General features: G+C 40.6%; 1 protein-coding gene across 1 annotated transcript; it reads left to right on the forward strand.

Annotated features, from left to right (window-relative positions):
* Positions 1-18,777: 18,777 nt before the first annotated feature.
* Positions 18,778-23,235, forward strand: LOC145949525 (uncharacterized). Its single transcript, XM_083059530.1, has 2 exons — positions 18,778-20,995; positions 23,070-23,235. The coding sequence occupies exons 1-2, from the start codon at positions 19,079-19,081 to the stop codon at positions 23,094-23,096; spliced, it is 1,944 nt and encodes a 647-aa protein (XP_082915656.1). The 5' UTR covers positions 18,778-19,078; the 3' UTR covers positions 23,097-23,235.
* Positions 23,236-23,440: the final 205 nt, after the last annotated feature.

A 23,440-nucleotide genomic window follows, 5' to 3' on the forward strand; every position in this document is an offset into this window, starting at 1 on the left:
TACATGCTATGTTGTGCATCTGTGTTGGTTATTAGTCTCCCCAGGTGTAGCAATTAAGTTAGTTGAAGAATTAGAGAGAACCAATAAACAGTAAACCAATTACATGCTATGTTGTGCATCTGTGTTGGTTATTAGTCTCCCCAGGTGTAGCAAGTAAGTCAGTTGAAGAATAGAGAGAACCAATGAACAGTAAATCAATTACATGCTATGTTGTGCATCTGTGTTGGTTATTAGTCTCCCCAGGTGTAGCAAGTAAGTCAGCCGAAGAATTAGAGAGAACCAATGAACAGTAAACCAATTACATGCTATGTTGTGCATGTGTGTTGGTTATTAAACTCCCCAGGTTTTGCAAGTAAGTCAGCTGCAGAATTAGAGAGAACCAATGAACAGTAAACCAATTACATGCTATGTTGTGCATCTGTGTTGGTTATTAGTCCCCCCAGGTGTAGCAAGTAAGTCAGCTGAAGAATTAGAGAGAACCAATGAACAATAAGCCAATTACATGCAATGTTGTGCATTTGTGTTGGTTATTAGACTCCCCAAGTGTAGTAAGTAAGTCAGTTGAAGAATTAGAGAGAACCAATGAACAGTAAACCAATTACATGCTATGTTGTGCATCTGTGTTGGTTATTAGACTCCCCAGGTGTAGCAAGTAAGTCAGTTGACGAATTAGAGAGAACCAATGAACAATAAACCAATTACATGCTATGTTGTGCATCTGTGTTGGTTATTAGACTCCCCAAGTGTAGCAAGTAAGTCAGTTTGAGAAGCAGAGAGAACCAATGAACAGTAAACCAATTACATGCTATGTTGTGCATCTGTGTTGGTTATTAGTCTCCCCAGGTGTAGCAAGTAAGTCAGTTGAAGAATTAGAGAGAACCAATGAACAGTAAACCAATTACATGCTTTGTTGTGCATCTGTGTTGGTTATTAGTCTCCCCAGGTGTAGCAAGTAAGTCAGTTGAAGAATTAGAAAGAACCAATCAACAGTAAACCAATTACATGCTATGTTGGGCATCTCTGTTGGTTATTAGTCTCCCCAGGTGTAGCAAGTAAGTCAGTTGAAGAATTAGAAAGAACCAATCAACAGTAAACCAATTACATGCTATGTTGGGCATCTCTGTTGGTTATTAGTCTCCCCAGGTGTAGCAAGTAAGTCAGTTGAAGAATTAGAAAGAACCAATCAACAGTAAACCAATTACATGCTATGTTGTGCATCTGTGTTGGTTATTAGACTCCCCAAGTGTAGCAAGTAAGTCAGTTGAAGAATTAGAGAGAACCAATCAACAGTAAACCAATTACATGCTATGTTGGGCATCTCTGTTGGTTATTAGTCTCCCCAGGTGTAGCAAGTAAGTCAGTTGAAGAATTAGAAAGAACCAATCAACAGTAAACCAATTACATGCTATGTTGTGCATCTGTGTTGGTTATTAGTCTCCCCAGGTGTAGCAATTAAGTCAGTTGAAGAAATAGAGAGAACCTAACAACAGTAAACCAATTACATGCTATGTTATGCATCTGTGTTGGTTATTAGTCTCCCCAGGTGTAGCAAGTAAGTCTGTTGAAGAATTAGAGAGAACCAATCAATAATAAACCAATTACATGCTATGTTGTGCATTTGTGTTGGTTATTAGACTCCCCAGGTGTAGCAAGTATGTCAGTTGAAGAATTAGAGAGAACCAATGAACAGTAAACCAATTACATGCTATGTTGTGCATCTGTGTTGGTTATTAGACTCCCCAGGTGTAGCAAGTAAGTCAGCTGAAGAATTAGAGAGAACCAATGAACAGTAAACCAATTACATGCTATGTTATGCATCTGTGTTGGTTATTAGTCTCCCCAGGTGTAGCAACTAAGTCAGTTGAAGAATTAGAGAGAACCAATCAATAATAAACCAATTACATGCTATGTTGTGCATCTGTGTTGGTTATTAGTCGCCCCAAGTGTAGCAAGTAAGTCAGTTGAAGAATTAGAGAGAACCAATCAATAATAAACCAATTACATGCTATGTTGTGCATCTGTGTTGGTTATTAGACTCCCCAGGTGTAGCAAGTATGTCAGTTGAAGAATTAGAGAGAACCAATGAACAGTAAACCAATTACATGCTATGTTGTGCATCTGGGTTGGTTATTAGTCTCCCCAGGTGTAGCAAGTAAGTCAGTTGAAGAATTAGAGAGAACCAGTCAATAATAAACCAATTACATGCTATGTTGTGCATCTGTGTTGGTTATTAGACTCCCCAGGTGTAGCATGTATGTCAGTTGAAGAATTAGAGAGAACCAATGAACAGTAAACCAATTACATGCTATGTTGTGCATCTGTGTTGGTTATTACACTCCCCAGTGTAGACCCCTAAAATTGTCCGGGTTAGAAATAAGACTCAAAGTCTCTCGAAGACCGAAGGAAACTCAGCCGGAAGGACTCCTGGAAAACCCTAGGATGATTCTTTGTAGGTCTAGAAGTCTTAGAGTAGCTTAGAATAAGGGTGTGTGAGGATTGGAGCTCAATACACCCTCCTAGAGGTTCAGTACGGCCGTACTGAGCCATTTAAACTACAATACGGCCGTACCAAATTCAATACGGCCGTACTGTAGTTCAAAAACTCAGTACGGGTCGTATTGACCCCTTAGGCCGTACTGCGCCTCAATCCTATAAATAGGACGTCATTGGCTCGTCCTTCCACACATTTGGAGCATTTCTCCACTCTCTGGCTGAGTATTCTTGGGTTTTTGAGCTATTCTCTACCCTAGAAATCTCTCCGAAAGCTGATCCGACTAAGTTCTTGAGTTCATGAGCCTTTAGCTTGAGACTCGAACAAGTCGAAGGGAAATCTCTTTGATTTCCATAGGAAATATTATTTTTAGGGAAAGGAGCGAGCGAACGTGTAGTGGGAAGGAGCGCCAAAAAGCCTCCTAACTCCTTTTTGAGTATATAAAAGCCCGCTTCGAAGGTTTCTTTCCAAATCCTTTCTTTTACCGCTTTTTGATTGTTGCATTGCACGTTTAAAGCTTTCATCATGTAGATAGTTTACCTATAATCGTTCTAATAAATAGGGGTAGTTTAGTAATTTTACACTTTTATTTATGAAATAATCCGTCATAGGGAACCCGAAAGGGGCGTTGTGGGGTGCTAACACCTTCCCCACACGTAATCGACTCCCTTACCCAACTCTGGTTGTAATGGCCAAGGTTGATTTGCGAAAATCAATTGCCTTATGTCTTTTTCCAATGTTTTGAGTAAAACATTGGTGGCGACTCCAAGAACCCCTTTTTTACGAAAACCACTAATCCATGGAGGGTCCCGTTTGGGATTAACATGGGTTGGTGAGAATCATTTAACAAAATTGTTAGTCCGATGAGGTCTCAGTTTGAGAATAAGTCGTTCTAACAATCCATCATTTTTCAAAACTAAAAGAAGAGTCCGACCATCGTCGCGAATGCCAACGTCCGTTTCGGCGGGTGGTGACACCCAGGTGTAGCAAGTAAGTCAGTTGAAGAATTAGAGATAACCAATGAACAGTAAACCAATTACATGCTATGTTGTGCATCTGTGTTGGTTATTAGACTCCCCAGGGGTAGCAAGTAAGTCAGCTGAAGAATTAGAGAGAACCAATGAACAGTAAACCAATTACATGCTATGTTGTGCATCTGTGTTGGTTATTAGACTCCCCAGGGGTAGCAAGTAAGTCAGCTGAAGAATTAGAGAGAACCAATGAACAGTAAACCAATTACATGCTATGTTGTGCATCTGTGTTGGTTATTAGTCTCCCCAGGTGTAGCAAGTAAGTCAGCTGAAGAATAGAGAGAACCAATGAACTGTAAACCAATTACATGCTATGTTGTGCATCTGTGTTGGTTATTAGTCTCCCTAGGAGTAGCAAGTAAGTCAGTTGAAGAATTAGAGAGAACCAATCAACAGTAAACCAATTACTTGTTATGTTGTGCATCTGTGTTGGTTATTAGTCTCCCCAGGTGTAGCAAGTAAGTCAGTTGAAGAATTAGAGAGAACGAATGAATAGTAAACTAATTACGTGCTATGTTGTGCATCTGTGTTGGTTATTAGACTCCCCAGGTGTAGCAAGTAAGTTAGTTGAAGAATTAGAGAGAACCAATGAACAGTAAACCAATTACATGCTTTGTTGTGCATCTGTGTTGGTTATTAGTCTCCCCAGGTGTAGCAAGTAAGTCAGTTGAAGAATTAGAAAGAACCAATCAACAGTAAACCAATTACATGCTATGTTGTGCATCTGTGTTGGTTATTAGTCTCCCCAGGTGTAGCAATTAAGTCAGTTGAAAAATTAGAGAGAACCAATCAACAGTAAACCAATTACATGCTATGTTGTGCATCTGTGTTGGTTATTAGTCTCCCCAGGTGTAGCAAGTAAATCAGTTGAAGAATAGAGAGAACCAATGAACAGTAAACCAATTACATGTTATGTTGTGCATCTTTCTTGGTTATTAGTCTCCCCAGGTGTAGCAAGTAAGTCAGTTGAAGAATTTGACAGAACCAATCAACAGTAAACCAATTACATGCTATGTTGTGCATCTGTGTTGGTTATTAGTCTCCCCAGGTGTAGCAATTAAGTTAGTTGAAGAATTAGAGAGAACCAATAAACAGTAAACCAATTACATGCTATGTTGTGCATCTGTGTTGGTTATTAGTCTCCCCAGGTGTAGCAAGTAAGTCAGTTGAAGAATAGAGAGAACCAATGAACAGTAAATCAATTACATGCTATGTTGTGCATCTGTGTTGGTTATTAGTCTCCCCAGGTGTAGCAAGTAAGTCAGCCGAAGAATTAGAGAGAACCAATGAACAGTAAACCAATTACATGCTATGTTGTGCATGTGTGTTGGTTATTAAACTCCCCAGGTGTAGCAAGTAAGTCAGCTGAAGAATAGAGAGAACCAATGAACAATAAACCGATTACATGCTATGTTGTGCATCTGTGTTGGTTATTAGTCTCCCCAGGTTTTGCAAGTAAGTCAGCTGCAGAATTAGAGAGAACCAATGAACAGTAAACCAATTACATGCTATGTTGTGCATCTGTGTTGGTTATTAGTCCCCCCAGGTGTAGCAAGTAAGTCAGCTGAAGAATTAGAGAGAACCAATGAACAATAAACCAATTACATGCAATGTTGTGCATTTGTGTTGGTTATTAGACTCCCCAAGTGTAGTAAGTAAGTCAGTTGAAGAATTAGAGAGAACCAATGAACAGTAAACCAATTACATGCTATGTTGTGCATCTGTGTTGGTTATTAGACTCCCCAGGTGTAGCAAGTAAGTCAGTTGACGAATTAGAGAGAACCAATGAACAATAAACCAATTACATGCTATGTTGTGCATCTGTGTTGGTTATTAGACTCCCCAAGTGTAGCAAGTAAGTCAGTTTGAGAATCAGAGAGAACCAATGAACAGTAAACCAATTACATGCTATGTTGTGCATCTGTGTTGGTTATTAGTCTCCCCAGGTGTAGCAAGTAAGTCAGTTGAAGAATTAGAGAGAACCAATGAACAGTAAACCAATTACATGCTTTGTTGTGCATCTGTGTTGGTTATTAGTCTCCCCAGGTGTAGCAAGTAAGTCAGTTGAAGAATTAGAAAGAACCAATCAACAGTAAACCAATTACATGCTATGTTGGGCATCTCTGTTGGTTATTAGTCTCCCCAGGTGTAGCAAGTAAGTCAGTTGAAGAATTAGAAAGAACCAATCAACAGTAAACCAATTACATGCTATGTTGGGCATCTCTGTTGGTTATTAGTCTCCCCAGGTGTAGCAAGTAAGTCAGTTGAAGAATTAGAAAGAACCAATCAACAGTAAACCAATTACATGCTATGTTGTGCATCTGTGTTGGTTATTAGACTCCCCAAGTGTAGCAAGTAAGTCAGTTGAAGAATTAGAGAGAACCAATCAACAGTAAACCAATTACATGCTATGTTGGGCATCTCTGTTGGTTATTAGTCTCCCCAGGTGTAGCAAGTAAGTCAGTTGAAGAATTAGAAAGAACCAATCAACAGTAAACCAATTACATGCTATGTTGTGCATCTGTGTTGGTTATTAGTCTCCCCAGGTGTAGCAATTAAGTCAGTTGAAGAAATAGAGAGAACCTAACAACAGTAAACCAATTACATGCTATGTTATGCATCTGTGTTGGTTATTAGTCTCCCCAGGTGTAGCAAGTAAGTCTGTTGAAGAATTAGAGAGAACCAATCAATAATAAACCAATTACATGCTATGTTGTGCATTTGTGTTGGTTATTAGACTCCCCAGGTGTAGCAAGTATGTCAGTTGAAGAATTAGAGAGAACCAATGAACAGTAAACCAATTACATGCTATGTTGTGCATCTGTGTTGGTTATTAGACTCCCCAGGGGTAGCAAGTAAGTCAGTTGAAGAATTAGAGAGAACCAATGAACAGTAAACCAATTACATGCTTTGTTGTGCATCTGTGTTGGTTATTAGTCTCCCCAGGTGTAGCAAGTAAGTCAGTTGAAGAATTAGAAAGAACCAATCAACAGTAAACCAATTACATGCTATGTTGGGCATCTCTGTTGGTTATTAGTCTCCCCAGGTGTAGCAAGTAAGTCAGTTGAAGAATTAGAAAGAACCAATCAACAGTAAACCAATTACATGCTATGTTGGGCATCTCTGTTGGTTATTAGTCTCCCCAGGTGTAGCAAGTAAGTCAGTTGAAGAATTAGAAAGAACCAATCAACAGTAAACCAATTACATGCTATGTTGTGCATCTGTGTTGGTTATTAGACTCCCCAAGTGTAGCAAGTAAGTCAGTTGAAGAATTAGAGAGAACCAATCAACAGTAAACCAATTACATGCTATGTTGGGCATCTCTGTTGGTTATTAGTCTCCCCAGGTGTAGCAAGTAAGTCAGTTGAAGAATTAGAAAGAACCAATCAACAGTAAACCAATTACATGCTATGTTGTGCATCTGTGTTGGTTATTAGTCTCCCCAGGTGTAGCAATTAAGTCAGTTGAAGAAATAGAGAGAACCTAACAACAGTAAACCAATTACATGCTATGTTATGCATCTGTGTTGGTTATTAGTCTCCCCAGGTGTAGCAAGTAAGTCTGTTGAAGAATTAGAGAGAACCAATCAATAATAAACCAATTACATGCTATGTTGTGCATTTGTGTTGGTTATTAGACTCCCCAGGTGTAGCAAGTATGTCAGTTGAAGAATTAGAGAGAACCAACGAACAGTAAACCAATTACATGCTATGTTGTGCATCTGTGTTGGTTATTAGACTCCCCAGGGGTAGCAAGTAAGTCAGCTGAAGAATTAGAGAGAACCAATGAACAGTAAACCAATTACATGCTATGTTATGCATCTGTGTTGGTTATTAGTCTCCCCAGGTGTAGCAACTAAGTCAGTTGAAGAATTAGAGAGAACCAATCAATAATAAACCAATTACATGCTATGTTGTGCATCTGTGTTGGTTATTAGTCGCCCCAAGTGTAGCAAGTAAGTCAGTTGAAGAATTAGAGAGAACCAATCAATAATAAACCAATTACATGCTATGTTGTGCATCTGTGTTGGTTATTAGACTCCCCAGGTGTAGCAAGTATGTCAGTTGAAGAATTAGAGAGAACCAATGAACAGTAAACCAATTACATGCTATGTTGTGCATCTGGGTTGGTTATTAGTCTCCCCAGGTGTAGCAAGTAAGTCAGTTGAAGAATTAGAGAGAACCAGTCAATAATAAACCAATTACATGCTATGTTGTGCATCTGTGTTGGTTATTAGACTCCCCAGGTGTAGCATGTATGTCAGTTGAAGAATTAGAGAGAACCAATGAACAGTAAACCAATTACATGCTATGTTGTGCATCTGTGTTGGTTATTACACTCCCCAGTGTAGACCCCTAAAATTGTCCGGGTTAGAAATAAGACTCAAAGTCTCTCGAAGACCGAAGGAAACTCAGCCGGAAGGACTCCTGGAAAACCCTAGGATGATTCTTTGTAGGTCTAGAAGTCTTAGAGTAGCTTAGAATAAGGGTGTGTGAGGATTGGAGCTCAATACACCCTCCTAGAGGTTCAGTACGGCCGTACTGAGCCATTTAAACTACAATACGGCCGTACCAAATTCAATACGGCCGTACTGTAGTTCAAAAACTCAGTACGGGTCGTATTGACCCCTTAGGCCGTACTGCGCCTCAATCCTATAAATAGGACGTCATTGGCTCGTCCTTCCACACATTTGGAGCATTTCTCCACTCTCTGGCTGAGTATTCTTGGGTTTTTGAGCTATTCTCTACCCTAGAAATCTCTCCGAAAGCTGATCCGACTAAGTTCTTGAGTTCATGAGCCTTTAGCTTGAGACTCGAACAAGTCGAAGGGAAATCTCTTTGATTTCCATAGTAAATATTATTTTTAGGGAAAGGAGCGAGCGAACGTGTAGTGGGAAGGAGCGCCAAAAAGCCTCCTAACTCCTTTTTGAGTATATAAAAGCCCGCTTCGAAGGTTTCTTTCCAAATCCTTTCTTTTACCGCTTTTTGATTGTTGCATTGCACGTTTAAAGCTTTCATCATGTAGATAGTTTACCTATAATCGTTCTAATAAATAGGGGTAGTTTAGTAATTTTACACTTTTATTTATGAAATAATCCGTCATAGGGAACCCGAAAGGGGCGTTGTGGGGTGCTAACACCTTCCCCACATGTAATCGACTCCCTTACCCAACTCTGGTTGTAATGGCCAAGGTTGATTTGCGAAAATCAATTGCCTTATGTCTTTTTCCAATGTTTTGAGTAAAACATTGGTGGCGACTCCAAGAACCCCTTTTTTACGAAAACCACTAATCCATGGAGGGTCCCGTTTGGGATTAACATGGGTTGGTGAGAATCATTTAACAAAATTGTTAGTCCGATGAGGTCTCAGTTTGAGAATAAGTCGTTCTAACAATCCATCATTTTTCAAAACTAAAAGAAGAGTCCGACCATCGTCGCGAATGCCAACGTCCGTTTCGGCGGGTGGTGACACCCAGGTGTAGCAAGTAAGTCAGTTGAAGAATTAGAGATAACCAATGAACAGTAAACCAATTACATGCTATGTTGTGCATCTGTGTTGGTTATTAGACTCCCCAGGGGTAGCAAGTAAGTCAGCTGAAGAATTAGAGAGAACCAATGAACAGTAAACCAATTACATGCTATGTTGTGCATCTGTGTTGGTTATTAGACTCCCCAGGGGTAGCAAGTAAGTCAGCTGAAGAATTAGAGAGAACCAATGAACAGTAAACCAATTACATGCTATGTTGTGCATCTGTGTTGGTTATTAGTCTCCCCAGGTGTAGCAAGTAAGTCAGCTGAAGAATAGAGAGAACCAATGAACTGTAAACCAATTACATGGTATGTTGTGCATCTGTGTTGGTTATTAGTCTCCCCAGGTGTAGCAAGTAAGTCAGTTGAAGAATTAGAGAGAACCAATCAATAATAAACCAATTACATGCTATGTTGTGCATCTGTGTTGGTTATTAGACTCCCCAGGTGTAGCAAGTATGTCAGTTGAAGAATTAGAGAGAACCAATGAACAGTAAACCAATTAGATGCTATGTTGTGCATCTGTGTTGGTTATTAGACTCCCCAGGTGTAGCAAGTAAGTCAGCTGAAGAATTAGAGAGAACCAATGAACAGTAACCAATTACATGCTATGTTGTGCATCTGTGTTGGTTATTAGACTCCCCAGGTGTAGCAAGTAAGTCAGCTGAAGAATTAGAGAGAACCAATGAACAGTAAACCAATTACATGCTATGTTGTGCATCTGTGTTGGTTATTAGTCTCCCCAGGTGTAGCAAGTAAGTCAGTTGAAGAATTAGAAAGAACCAATCAACAGTAAACCAATTACATGCTATGTTGTGCATCTGTGTTGGTTATTAGTCTCCCCAGGTGTAGCAATTAAGTCAGTTGAAGAAATAGAGAGAACCAATCAACAGTAAACCAATTACATGCTATGTTATGCATCTGTGTTGGTTATTAGTCTCCCCAGGTGTAGCAAGTATGATAATATGTTTTTCCTAATTGGCTTTAATAACTGTTGGATGTTTAAATTTTCGCAATTGTTTGAAATATAAACTGCACACGAACCTTTGCACACAACAGTTCCCTCTATACCCGGGGGCATGAGTGGAAAGCCATAGGGAGTGGATGTTAGTACGGCCGGTTGTCGAATGGGTCTATAGGTGCCCGTAGACCGTTGTCGGAAAGCATCACTCAAGGTGAAATCCATGAACTCAAGTCCGACAATGCGTTGGAGCTTTCCATCGACTTACGACGAAAGGGATTGGTCCCTATAATGGGGGCACCTTGGGGGCCTTAGACCGGTGAGAACAGATAGAACCTCCTTGAATATGCACTTGTCTGCAGGATACCCCTACCTCGTGATTCGCTCGTGACTGTTCGTGGATGAGTGAATTGTTTGTGTATAGGTCTATGTGACATTGTTTGTGCATTAATAATAAACCTCGTGATAAGGTCTAAGAATAACCCCCATGCATGAAAAATGTCATGACATGAGAGGAAAAACCATGTGTGAAAATATAAAGTGAGTAGCATGTGCATCATTACCAATAAGACATCATGCATCCTTATAACCATTCATTTTAGGCTCACCAATACCCCTTGACATGAGTGAAAGAGACCCATGACTATTGAGATTCTCCGTTAGGGGAGAGATCATAAGTCAAGGAGGGTTGTAAACCTCCGTCTCAAAAAGGTAGCACCTTAAAGATGGAAGGTTACCAAGCTCATGTCAAGAGTGTATTCATTCCATAAATAAACTAATTAGATTAAGCATTCATTTTAGAAAGTGGCTGGTCATCTCTCTGTCCTCACGCGCGCAGAAACTCAAGAAGATGGACGCGTTGGAGGAACAAAATAGGAAGCTTACAGCCGAGCTCTCACAGCTCAAGGAGCAAATGGCGCAAATGATGGAACTCATGCGTCACCAAAACGTACACGGGGCTCAACACATTGGCCATGAATCCCATCATGAGGAGGAGCAAGAGCAAGAATCTCCGCAAGCTGTACCCCCTAGGGCGGGGATTACAATTAGAGAGCCCGAGATTTCAAAGGAGCAATTCCACGCTCTCGAGGACCGGTTGAGGGCTATGGAGGGGCATGATTTTGATATCAAAGATGCCGCCGACATGTGCTTAGTGAGGGACATCCAATTCCCTCCCAAATTTAAAGTGCCCGATCTCCCAAAGTATGTGGGATCGACTTGCCCCAAAAGTCATCTCACCATGTATTGCCGAAAGATGGCTGCATATGCCACTAATGAAAAGCTCTTAATCCGTTGCTTCCAAGAGAGCTTGGCTGACACCGCACTCAACTAGTATATGTAGCTGGATGGGAATCAGGTGCTTACATGGAAGCAGTTGGCCGACGCATTTCTCAAGCGCTACAAGTATAACATCGACCTAACACCTGATAGGTTCGATTTTCAAGCCTTGAGTAAGAAAAGTGATGAATCTTTTAAGGCGTACGCCCAACGATGGAGGGAGTTGGCGGCACAAATAGAGCCCCCGCTGTCGGATAAGGAGACGGTGTCTCTATTTATAAACTCGTTGACCGGTCCCTATTATGACAAGATGATAGGGAACACGACAACGCTCTTCTCGGACATCATCACCATTGGAGAAAGAGTGGAACAAGGGCTGAAAAGTGGGAAGCTAGCTAAGCCTTCCCAATCATTTGAAGCTAAGAAGACCTTTGGGAAGAAGAAGGAGGGAGGAGTCAACGCCATAACTATTTCTTCATCTTCCTCTGCTTCGAAGTCGGGAAAGTCGCAGTACAACCCTGTGAAGAAGTTTGATAAACTTCCGACCACATATAGCGACCTCCTACCGAAGCTAGTGCAAGCTCATCTTCTAGCTTACATTCCACCAAGGAAAATTGATCCACCTTACCCCGATTGGTACAATCCGCAAGACAAATGTCTATACCATTCGGGGGCACCGGGGCATTCAACGGAGAACTGTAGAGCTCTCAAATATAAGGTCCAAGACCTTATCGATGCCGGGTTGATCACTTTTGATTCGACAGCGCCCGACGTGAGCAAGAATCCTCTGCCGAAGCAGGAGTAGAGAGAAGAGCAAGCCACGATAGGGCCCCTCCACATTTTTCTTTTCTTTTTGGGACTCATGATCAGTACCCGAGATCATGAGATCTTTTTCATGTAAATAAGGGTTTTTTTTGTACAGTTTTTCATACATATCAATAAAGAGGCATTTTTCACACATCATTCTCTCATTTATTCTTTTCTCTCTTTCTCTCATTAACATTAATAATTCTAAACCAAAAACAGAACCAATAAAACAATTATGTCTGTGATTGTTCGCTCCGACCGGGATCCGAAAGTTGAGGATGAATGGGTTGAGTTGGACAGTGATGAGGAGACCATCTCTCCGGATCTGCAAAGACTGCTAGATCAAGAAGCTCGTCTACTCCAACCGTACCAAGAGAAATTGGAGACCGTGAATTTGGGGCAGGGCCAAGAGATAAAAGAGGTCAACATTGGGACCCATATCAGTGCTGAAATAAGAGCGCAATTGATCCAATTGTTAAGGGAATATAAGGACGTATTTGCGTGGTCGTATCATGATATGCCCGGTTTGGACTCTAACATTGTCGAGCACAAGTTACCGTTGAAAGAAGGGTTTCGACCCGTCAAACAAAAGCTCCGACGAATCAAGCCCGAGTGGTCTTTAAAGATCAAGGAGGAGGTAGAAAAGCAATTAGATGCGGGATTCTTGGTTGTATCTCAGTATGAATGGCTGGCTAACATCGTGCCAGTCATTAAAAAGAATGGAAAGGTTAGAGTTTGTGTTGACTACAGGGATCTGAATCGTGCCAGTCCAAAGGACGATTTTCCCTTACCTCACATCGATACACTAGTGGATCATACAGCCACGAACACACTCTATTCCTTTATGGATGGGTACTCTGGGTACAACCAAATCAAGATGAATGAGGAAGACCGCGAGAAAACTTCCTTCATTACACCCTGGGGCACTTTCTGCTACAGGGTGATGCCTTTTGGACTCAAAAATGCGGGTGCCACCTACCAACGAGTGATGGTGATGTTATTCCACGACATGATTCACAAAGAAATCGAAGTATACGTGGACGACATGATCGCAAAGTCGAAGGACAAAATGGACCATATCCAATATTTGAGAAAATTATTCAACCGGCTTCGCAAGTATCAGCTTAAGCTAAATCCAGCTAAGTGTACTTTCAGAGTTCGGTCGGGTAAGCTTCTCGGGTTCATCGTCAGTAAAAAAGGCATAGAGGTGGACCCCGATAAAGTGAAGGCAATAATGGAAATGCCTCCTCCTAAGACCGAGAAAGAGATAAGAGGATTCCTCGGCAGGGTGAACTATGTCGCAAGGTTCATCGCACAGTTGACTGACACGTGCAAACCAATATTCAGGCTGTTGCGCAAGAATCATTCTGAATCTTGGGATGAGGATTGTCAACAAGCTTTTGATAAGATCAAACAGTGCTTGGCCAATCCACCAGTATTGGTGCCACCTGTCGAGGGAAGACCATTAATCCTCTACTTAACCGTGCTTGATGAGTCCATGGGAGGTGTGCTAGGACAACAAGATGAAACGGGAAAGAAAGAACGAGCCATCTACTACCTGAGCAAGAAATTTCTCGACTATGAGACCCGATACACGCCGTTAGAAAAGACGTGCTGTGCGTTAGCATGGGCAACACAACGGCTCAGGCAGTATATGATTAGGCATACTACTTGGTTGGTTTCCAAAATGGATCCAATTAAGTACGTGTTCGAAAAACCAATAATCACTAGGAAGATTGCCCGATGGCAAGTACAGTTATCAGAATTTGACGTCATACATGTCACACAAAAGGCCATCAAGGGCAGTACCCTAGCTGATTACCTAGCACACGGGCCGACCAACGACTACCAATCCCTTCAGGATAATTTCCCCGATGAGGATATAATGAATCTACAACATGAAGAGCCTAAAGATGATGCGTGGACCATGTATTTTGATGGAGCCTCCAACATGCTTGGACGAGGGATTGGCACAGTGCTAATCTCTCCACAAGGAAAATACATTCCCATAACGGCAAGACTCAACTTCGATTGTACAAACAACATGGCTGAATACGAGGCTTGCGCGTTGGGAATCCAAGCAGCCATCAACAATGGTATCCTAAAACTCAAAGTGTTTGGTGATTCGGCCCTAGTCATCTACCAACTACGAGGTGATTGGGAAGTCCGAAATCCTAAACTGATACCATATGTTGAGCACATCAAAGATTTGGCACATTTCTTCCAAAGTGTCGTCTTTGAATACATTTCAAGGGAGGAGAATCAGTTTGCCGACGCTCTTGCTACGCTCTCGTCGATGTTCGCCTTGGATAGTGAGCATGAAATGCCCATCATCAACATCCGGCGGCACGATAAGCAAGCGTTCTGCCTTCTGATAGATAAAGTTGTCGATGATCGTCCATGGTTCCATGACATCAAGCAATATTTAACAAAAGAGGAATATCCTGATGCGGCCAACGATAATGACAAGAAGCATATCCGAAGAAGGGCCAGGGGATTTCTGCTAGTCGGTGAAACCCTCTACAAGAAAAATTATGACTCGGTCTTGTTGAGATGTATAGACCAAGTCGAAGCTCAAAATATGATCAAAGAAGTACATGAGGGGGTTTTCGGTACCCATATCCCCGGGCCTGCAATGGCTAAAAAGATCCTCAGGGCGGGATACTATTGGTCGACCATGGAAAGGGATTGTTACCAGTACGTGCGAAAATGCCATAAGTGTCAAGCATACGCCGACAACATTCATGTCCCACCGACTCCACTCAATGTATTGGCTTCACCTTGGCCATTCGCGATGTGGGGCATGGATGTTATTGGACCCATCGAGCCGAAAGCATCCAATGGACATAGATTCATCCTTGTGGCCATTGACTACTTCACCAAATGGGTAGAAGCGACATCGTATGCTCATGTGACCCGAAAGGTGGTAACATCCTTCATCAAGAAAAACATTATATGCAGATACGGTATTCCCGATAAAATCATCACTGATAATGGATCTAATTTGAATAACAAAATGGTGGAAGAACTGTGCCAAGAATTCAAGATCCAACACCACAACTCTTCCCCATATCGGCCAAAGATGAATGGGGCAGTCGAGGCAGCCAATAAAAACATTAAGAAAATAGTGCAAAAGATGGTTGTCTCATTTAAAGACTGGCATGAGATGTTACCCTTCGCTCTTCATGGTTATAGGACTTCAGTACGTACATCTACAGGAGCTACTCCATTCTCCCTCGTCTATGGGATGGAGGCAGTTCTACCTGTCTAAGTCGAGATACCTTCTCTAAGGGTAATCATAGAAGCAAAACTTTCCGAGGCAGAATGGGTTCAAAGCCGATACGACCAGTTGAATCTTATCGAAGAGAAACGGCTGAACGCCATATGCCATGGTCAAGCCTATCAGAGAAAGATCAAAAAGGATTTTGACAAGAAAGTCCACCCTCGAGTCTACCATGAGGGAGAGCTGGTAATGAAGAAGTTGCTACCAGCTCAAAAGGACAAAATCGGAAAGTGGGCCCCGAATTACGAAGGACCATACGTGGTGAAGCGAGCCTTCTCAGGAGGAGCATTGATCCTCACGGACATGGATGGAGAAGAACTTCGATACCCAGTCAACGCTGACGTGGTAAAGAAGTACTATGCTTGAAGACGTTGCTTGCATAGGCCCGCTAGGATGAAAACCCGAAAAGGGCGTCCTAGGCAAAAGTAAGGGCAAAATAAAAAGCCCGCCAGTACAAGGGTACTAGGCAAAACAAAGGCGAATTTATCCCCGCTAGGATACGTCCTAGGCAAAAATTAGGGGCAAAAGAATAAGACACAAAAACAAAGCAAGCAACGATCACTTGAACCGAAAACCGAAAGGCGGTTCAAGTGATTATCTTCTAGAAGCAAGCGTCTTGCAGTGTCTACACTCCTGGCTCAGGCATCTCACCCGAAGCAATTAGGGGAACGTAAGAGCAACAATTACAGATATAATTGTTAAGCCTAATGCATATAGCCTACCCTGGCCAGCCATTCTTCAGAAATTCCTTTTGTATATCTTTCTGTAAAAACATTTGTGAATGTCAATAAAATATCTATTCATTTCTCTTCTCTTGACCATGTGATTATGCCTCTAAATTGGTATTCCTTAAAAATTGTACGAAATTCCTTTAATAATCGGTCAATAAAGAAAGTTGGAGGGGTTCCTATAAAATCCGTAATCTCCTGCGTAAGAGGCTCACAGAAATCCTCCCTCACGTCGACGACAGAAATTCCTCCAAGAAGAGGAGGATAGGGAGAGCCATTCATTTTTCTAAAAAACATCAACGAAATGATTAAACTTGCATTTTACGCATCACACACACATTAGTTGCACATTCAAAGACCTTATCATGAGGCAGTCGCATAAAATAGAAAAAATAGGAAAAATTTCTTGTGTATGACAGTAGCCAACAGAAAAAGCCGGAAAATCGACAAAAAGGCAAAAATTCAGAAAATCCAACAATCGTACAAAATAACTGAGCCTGGAGAGGCTTGCCGAAATAATACTCCCCAGAGACATCTCAGCTTGCACTCTTGGGCCGAATTCCCAGTGAAAGCTATCAGAGCAAGATCGACAAGATCCCCCATTGGAAGCATGATCATCCAAACAAAATATCCGAGTCAAAGGACTTAGACTTCCTCAGTGGAAGATAGCTTTCCAACTCGAGCGACGAGTGAAGCTAAGCCTGAAGAGGCTTTCTAAATAATACTCTGGGATACATAAGATCCTCAATCCCCATTCGCCTACTCAGAGGCACTCCTTCAAAAAGAGAAAATCCGAAAAGATCAATAACCATTCCCCAAGCGGAATTCGGTATTCAGCTAAACACCGAACGTCAAGATAATCTGCCTAACAGAAGAGGCCAATCAAGATCAATACGACAGAATCCCCCAGCGGATAACAGCCTACGTAGAGGCAAGAAAACCATAAAATAAAAAAAAAGTCACCCGAATAAGGATAACCGGGATACTCCACCAACGTCGAAAGGATGTCAGCCAATCATAAGGCATCGCTCACCTCAGAAAGAGCATCTTTGTGTCTGCATCCCCAAGGAATCAGAATTTCCCCAGTGGGCACCAACTACGCAATGGAAAGTTGGGACACAAGAACCTATGAGTAACTGCACATCCCCTAGACGGATCCCTGTGTTATCCAGCCCTCAGCGGCACCAAAATCAAAAACAACCGTCGAAGTAGCATCGTGGACTGTGGAGACAAAATCATCACAAATCCCTGGAGAGGGCAAACTCACGCTACCAAAGTGACCAGAAGCACGGAGGTATGCAACCCTGGGGAGGGCAAACCGCAGACCCTGGAGAGGGAAAACTCACGCTACCGAGGTCGTCAGAAACACCGAGGTATGCACGAGCCTGGAGAGGCGACGACTAATACTCAGCTACCGACGTCGTCAAAAACACGGAGGTATGCAGCTGCCAACGTCGTCAGAAACACGGAGGCATGCAGACCCTGGAGAGGACAAACTCACGCTACCGAGGTGATGAGGACATGGGCAAGGATTTAGGAGCACTCAAAGGACTTGGAGGACCAATGACTAGGGCGAGGACTAAAAAGGCCAAAGATGCTTTGCAACAAGTTACGGCCCTCATTCTTGAAGAAATGCCTAAAGATGAAAACAAGGCCAAGATGGTGAATTGTATCAAGGATTATGAAGCCTAATTACTCTATGGTGTTCTTAGTAATTGTAATTAGTAAATAAAGGCCTAAAACTCTTGTTAAAGTGGCTGCCAACTCTTTTTGGGCTGCACCACTTATTGGGCTAGTTTTTTAAGCAAGTTATTTTTATCAAATAAGGCCCAAAACCTTTGGGATGAGTCAGCCATGAGGCATACCAGAGGGGTGCACGAATTTAGCATGTGTTTTATTTAATGTTTTAGTGGTCATAATTGTTAGGCTTAGTGGAAGTTCAATAATTGCCCACTAAAGTGTTTTTTTTATAATATTTTGTCATTAGTGGTCATAATTCAGGCTTAGTGGAGTCCATTATTTGTCCACTAATGTAAGTGAAGGTTGTTGATTGTAAGCTATATAAGCTGCCCATGGGGATGAACAAAATCAGATCAGAATTTGAGTTTTATTTACTGAGAGTAATTCTCTAATTGTTCTTGAGTGATTCAGGAATTTAGGCATATCAAAGGATAATCCACAATTCTTTGTGTGAAGCCTTTCCTTGGGAGAGTGATTCTTCCTTCATTCCTTTTTACTGTTTCCTTACCTCCATTTCTAACATTCTAATTTTCTTACTTTCATTCCAGAAATTAAATCCCAGATTTTTAACCCAAAGGATCCTTCTATACATTCCAGAGAATTAAATCTCAGATTTTTAACCCAAAAGATCCTTCCTTACATTCCAGAAAATTAAGTTCCAGAATTTGAACCCAAAAGATCCTTCTTCATTCCTTGTGCAAATTAGGAATCCTATCATTTGGTATCAGAGCCTGGTTTTTTTTGGGTCATCCACATCATTTGCTGGAATTTCTTTGGGTAACATCTTTCCTTATTATTTCTCATTACCATTGATATTACCTTAGTGTTCTTTCTTTATTTCTGAACCATTGCAAAAATTAGGCCTGAATAGTATTAAAAAAAAAATTCGTGAATATATAAAAAAAAAAAAAAAAAAAGTTTCGGTTGGGTTGAAGGGTGTTACTAACTTATCTAAAATTCCAGTTTTTGATTCCTAAGTTTCCTTGTTTTCTTTTTGAATTTTAGGTGACTGTTTTGCATTCCTTTCTTTTTTTTAAGCCTACCCTGAACCTTGCTTTTAACACAAAATATCAAATTTGTGGTTTGTTCTTTGTGTTGTCTATTTTTGAATTGCTTTAAAAAAAAAAAAAAAAAAAAAAAAGAGTGATCTTTTTACGAGTGTAAACACGTGAGAAGAGTGGTGAGGTCCTATTTTCTTTGTGTTTGTTAGTACTCTTGTTTTTTTTTTGAAGATGGCAGATGGAGATCATTTGGATGGAACACAAAGACTCTTGTTCGACGCTATTAATGCTCAAATGCAAAGATTATTGAGAGAAAACAATGAGGAGTTGTATGGAAGAATTGAACGATTAGAGAATTATGAACATCATGAAGAAGAAAGGAGAGGAAGAATTGCTGGTGCTCCTAGGCAAAACAGAATTGAAGGTATTAAACTTAATGTTCCTCCATTTAAGGGGAAGAGTGATCCGGAAGCCTATGTGGAATGGGAACTCAAAATAGAACATATTTTCACTTGTAACAATTATGATGAAGAGCAAAAGGTGAAACTTGCAGCAGCTGAGTTCTCAGACTATGCACTTGTGTGGTGGAATAAGTTGAAAAGAGAAAGGTTGAGAAATGAAGAGCCTTTGGTGGAGACTTGGGCTGAAATGAAAAAGCTCATGAGGAAACGTTATGTGCCAGCTAGCTATGCTAGAGATGTGAAATTTAAACTTCAAAAATTGTCACAAGGCACCAAGGGAGTTGAAGAGTATTACAAAGAATTGGACTTGCTCATGATGCAAGCCAATGTTGAAGAAGATCTGGAACTAACCATGGCTCGTTTTATTAATGGTTTGAATAATGATATTCGTGATGTTGTTGAATTGCAGGAATTTGTTGATATAGAAGATTTGCTGCACAAATCCATTCAAGTGGAACAACAACTCAAAAGAAAAAGTGTGACCAAGAAGAGTTCTTCTAATTATAATTCCTTTAGTTGGAAGGACAAAAATAAGAAGGAGGTGACTGCCACTTCAAGCAATCCAGCATCCACTTCTCATGTAAAATCATCCTCTAAGACCCTAGAACAGCCTCAAAAGAAGAGTAAAGACATAAAATGTTTTAAGTGTCAAGGCATGGGTCATTATGCCTATGAGTGTCCTACCAAAAGGACCATGGTTCTCAAGGAGAATGGGGATTACACTAGCCAATCTGATGTTAGTGAAGAAGAGGAAGGTGACATTGAGGAGGAGGAGGAGGCCCTTGAGGGAGATTTATTGATGATAAGGAGAATGATGGGTAGTCAAATGAGTCCTTTAGAAATAAGCCAAAGGGAGAATATTTTCCACACAAGGTGTTCCATCAATGGAAAGGTTTGCATGGTGATTATTGATGGAGGGAGTTGCGCTAATGTGGCTAGTGCTAGATTAGTGTCAAAGCTAAATTTAGACACTAAACCACATCCTAGACCATATAAACTTCAGTGGCTTAGTGAGGATGGAGAGGTGCAAGTGAGGCAGCAAGTAGAAGTGGAGATTTCCATTGGAAAATACAAAGATAAGGTGCTATGTGATGTAGTTCCAATGGAGGCCAGCCACATACTTTTAGGAAGGCCTTGGCAATTTGACACTAAAGCCATCCATGATGGCTATTCCAATAAGATTTCTTTTGTGCACCAAAATAAAAAGATTGTCCTCAAGCCTTTGAGTCCTAAAGAGGTGTGTGAGGATCAATTGAGGATGAGAGAAAAGATTTCTTTGGAGAGAAAAGAAAGTGATCTTGAGAAAAAGAGTGAACAAAAATTTAAAAAAAAGAAAAGGAGTGAAACACTTGAGAGAAGAGAGAGTCTTTTGGCAACAAAGAGTGAGGTGAAGAGGTTGTTCCTTGCTAAACAACCCCTTTATCTAATGTATTGCAAAAATCAGATTTTAAACACTAACACTTTTGATGAATTGGAAATACCTTCTAGTGTTAAATCTCTTTTGCAGGAATTTCGTGATGTTTTTCCATCAAGCATACCAAGTGGACTACCACCTTTGAGGGGAATTGAACACCAAATTGATCTCATTCCAGGAGCTTCTTTACCCAATAAGCCAGCTTATAGAAGCAATCCACAAGAAACGCAAGAAATACAAAAGCAAGTGGATGAACTCATGGCCAAAGGATGGGTAAGAAATAGCATGAGTCCTTGTGCTGTTCCAGTAATTTTGGTCCCTAAAAAAGATGGTACATGGAGAATGTGTTCTGATTGTAGGGCTCTAAATAACATCACCATAAAATATAGGCACCCAATTCCTAGACTTGATGATTTGCTTGATGAATTGCATGGTGCAAGTTTTTTCTCTAAAATTGATTTGAAAAGTGGGTATAATCAAATTAGAATTAGAGAGGGTGATGAATGGAAAACTGCTTTTAAAACAAAATATGGTTTGTATGAGTGGTTGGTTATGCCTTTTGGCTTAACTAATGCACCCAGTACTTTCATGAGATTGATGAACCATGTTTTGAGGGAATTTATTGGCAAATTTGTTGTAGTATATTTTGATGATATTCTTGTCTATAGCACTTCTCTTGAATTGCATGTGGAACATTTGAAATCTGTTTTGAATGTGCTTAAGGAAGAACATTTGTTTGCCAATCTTGAAAAATGTGTGTTTTGTACTGATCATGTTGTATTCCTTGGTTTTGTTGTAAGTTCTAAAGGAGTACAAGTAGATGAGGAAAAGGTTAAGGCCATCCAAGAATGGCCCACACCTAAATCCGTGAGTGAAGTGAGAAGTTTCCATGGTTTGGCAAGTTTTTATAGGAGGTTTGTTAAGGACTTTAGCACCTTGGCAGCACCTCTTAATGAAGTAGTAAAGAAACATGTGGGTTTTAAGTGGGGAGAGAAACAAGAGGAAGCCTTTGTTGCTCTTAAGCAAAGGTTAACCAATGCGCCTATTCTTGCTTTACCAAACTTTGCTAAATCTTTTGAAATTGAATGTGATGCTTCCAATGTTGGTATTGGGGCTGTGTTGTTACAAGAAGGCCATCCAATTGCTTATTTTAGTGAAAAATTACGTGGGGCTGCCCTTAACTTTTCCACTTATGATAAGGAATTGTATGCCTTGGTAAGAGCTTTGAAAACATGGCAACACTATCTTTTTCCCAAAGAATTTGTAATACATAGTGATCATGAGTCCCTAAGGTATTTGAAGGGACAAGGCAAGCTTAACAAGAGGCATGCCAAGTGGGTGGAGTTTTTGGAACAATTTCCCTATGTCATAAAACATAAAAGGGGCAAAGGGAACATTGTGGCTGATGCTTTATCAAGGAGACATACATTACTTTCCACTCTTGAAACTAAATTGCTTGGATTTGAATCTTTGAAAGAAATGTATGCTTCTGATGAAACTTTTGGTGAAATATATGCTGCATGTGAGAAATTATCTCAAAATGGGTATTTTAAGCACAATGGGTTTTTATTTAAAGAAAACAAATTGTGTGTGCCTGCATGTTCCATTAGAGAATTGCTTGTTAGTGAATCACATGGTGGTGGTTTGATGGGGCACTTTGGGATTAAAAAGACTTTGGAAATTTTACAAGAACATTTTTTTTGGCCTCATATGAAACGTGATGTGCAAAAATTTTGTGAACATTGTGTTGTGTGCAAAATGGCTAAATCTAAATCATTACCGCAAGGATTGTATACTCCTTTGCCAACTCCTGAATATCCTTGGATTGACATATCTATGGACTTTGTGTTAGGACTGCCTAGAACAAAGAATGGCAAAGATTCTATTTTTGTGGTTGTTGACAGGTTCTCAAAAATGGCACATTTCATACCTTGCAAAAAGGTAGATGATGCGTGTCATGTGGCTGATTTGTTTTTCAAAGAAGTTGTGAGACTTCATGGTGTGCCAAGGAGTATTGTAAGTGATAGGGATGCTAAATTCCTTAGTCATTTTTGGAGGACTTTGTGGGGAAAGATAGGTACTAAATTATTATTTTCAACAACTTGTCACCCACAAACTGATGGACAAACTGAGGTAGTCAATAGAACTTTGGGAACCTTGCTTAGGACTGTTTTAAAAAAAAATATTAAATATTGGGAAGCAAGTTTGCCTCATGTTGAATTTGCATATAATAGGGCTGTCCATAGCACCACAAATTGTTCACCTTTTGAGGTTGTGTATGGTTTTAACCCATTGACTCCTCTTGATTTATTGCCTATGCCTAACATTTCTGTTTTTAAACATAAAGAAGGGCAGGCCAAAGCAGACTATGTGAAGAAGTTACACGAACGTGTGAAGGCTCAAATTGAGAAGAAAAATGAGAGCTACGCAAAACATGCTAACAAAGGGCGAAAGAAAGTTGTGTTTCAACCTGGTGATTGGGTTTGGGTACACATGAGAAAGGAAAGATTTCCGGAACAAAGGAAATCAAAGCTTTTGCCAAGAGGGGATGGTCCATTTCAAGTACTTGAAAGAATAAATGACAATGCTTACAAGATTGAATTGCCCGGTGAGTACAATGTTAGTTCCACTTTTAATGTTTCTGATTTATCTCTCTTTGATGTAGAAGATGGAGACTTTGATTTGAGGACAAATTCTTCTCAAGAGGGAGGGAATGAT

This window comes from Cajanus cajan, chromosome 7 (genome assembly GCF_000230855.2).
Source record: "Cajanus cajan strain Asha chromosome 7, NIPB_CcT2T_4, whole genome shotgun sequence".
NCBI classification, from domain to species: Eukaryota; Viridiplantae; Streptophyta; class Magnoliopsida; order Fabales; family Fabaceae; genus Cajanus; species Cajanus cajan.

What these genes read in the sequence shown, in the direction of transcription:
- LOC145949525 (XM_083059530.1), top strand. Translation starts at nt 19,079, where the DNA reads ATGGCAGATGGAGATCATTTGGATGGAACACAAAGACTCTTGTTCGAC. An exon ending in AACTCATGGCCAAAGGATGG is followed by an intron (nt 20,996 to 23,069) that starts GTAAGAAATAGC and finishes TTAAACATAAAG; the next exon opens with AAGGGCAGGCCAAAGCAGAC.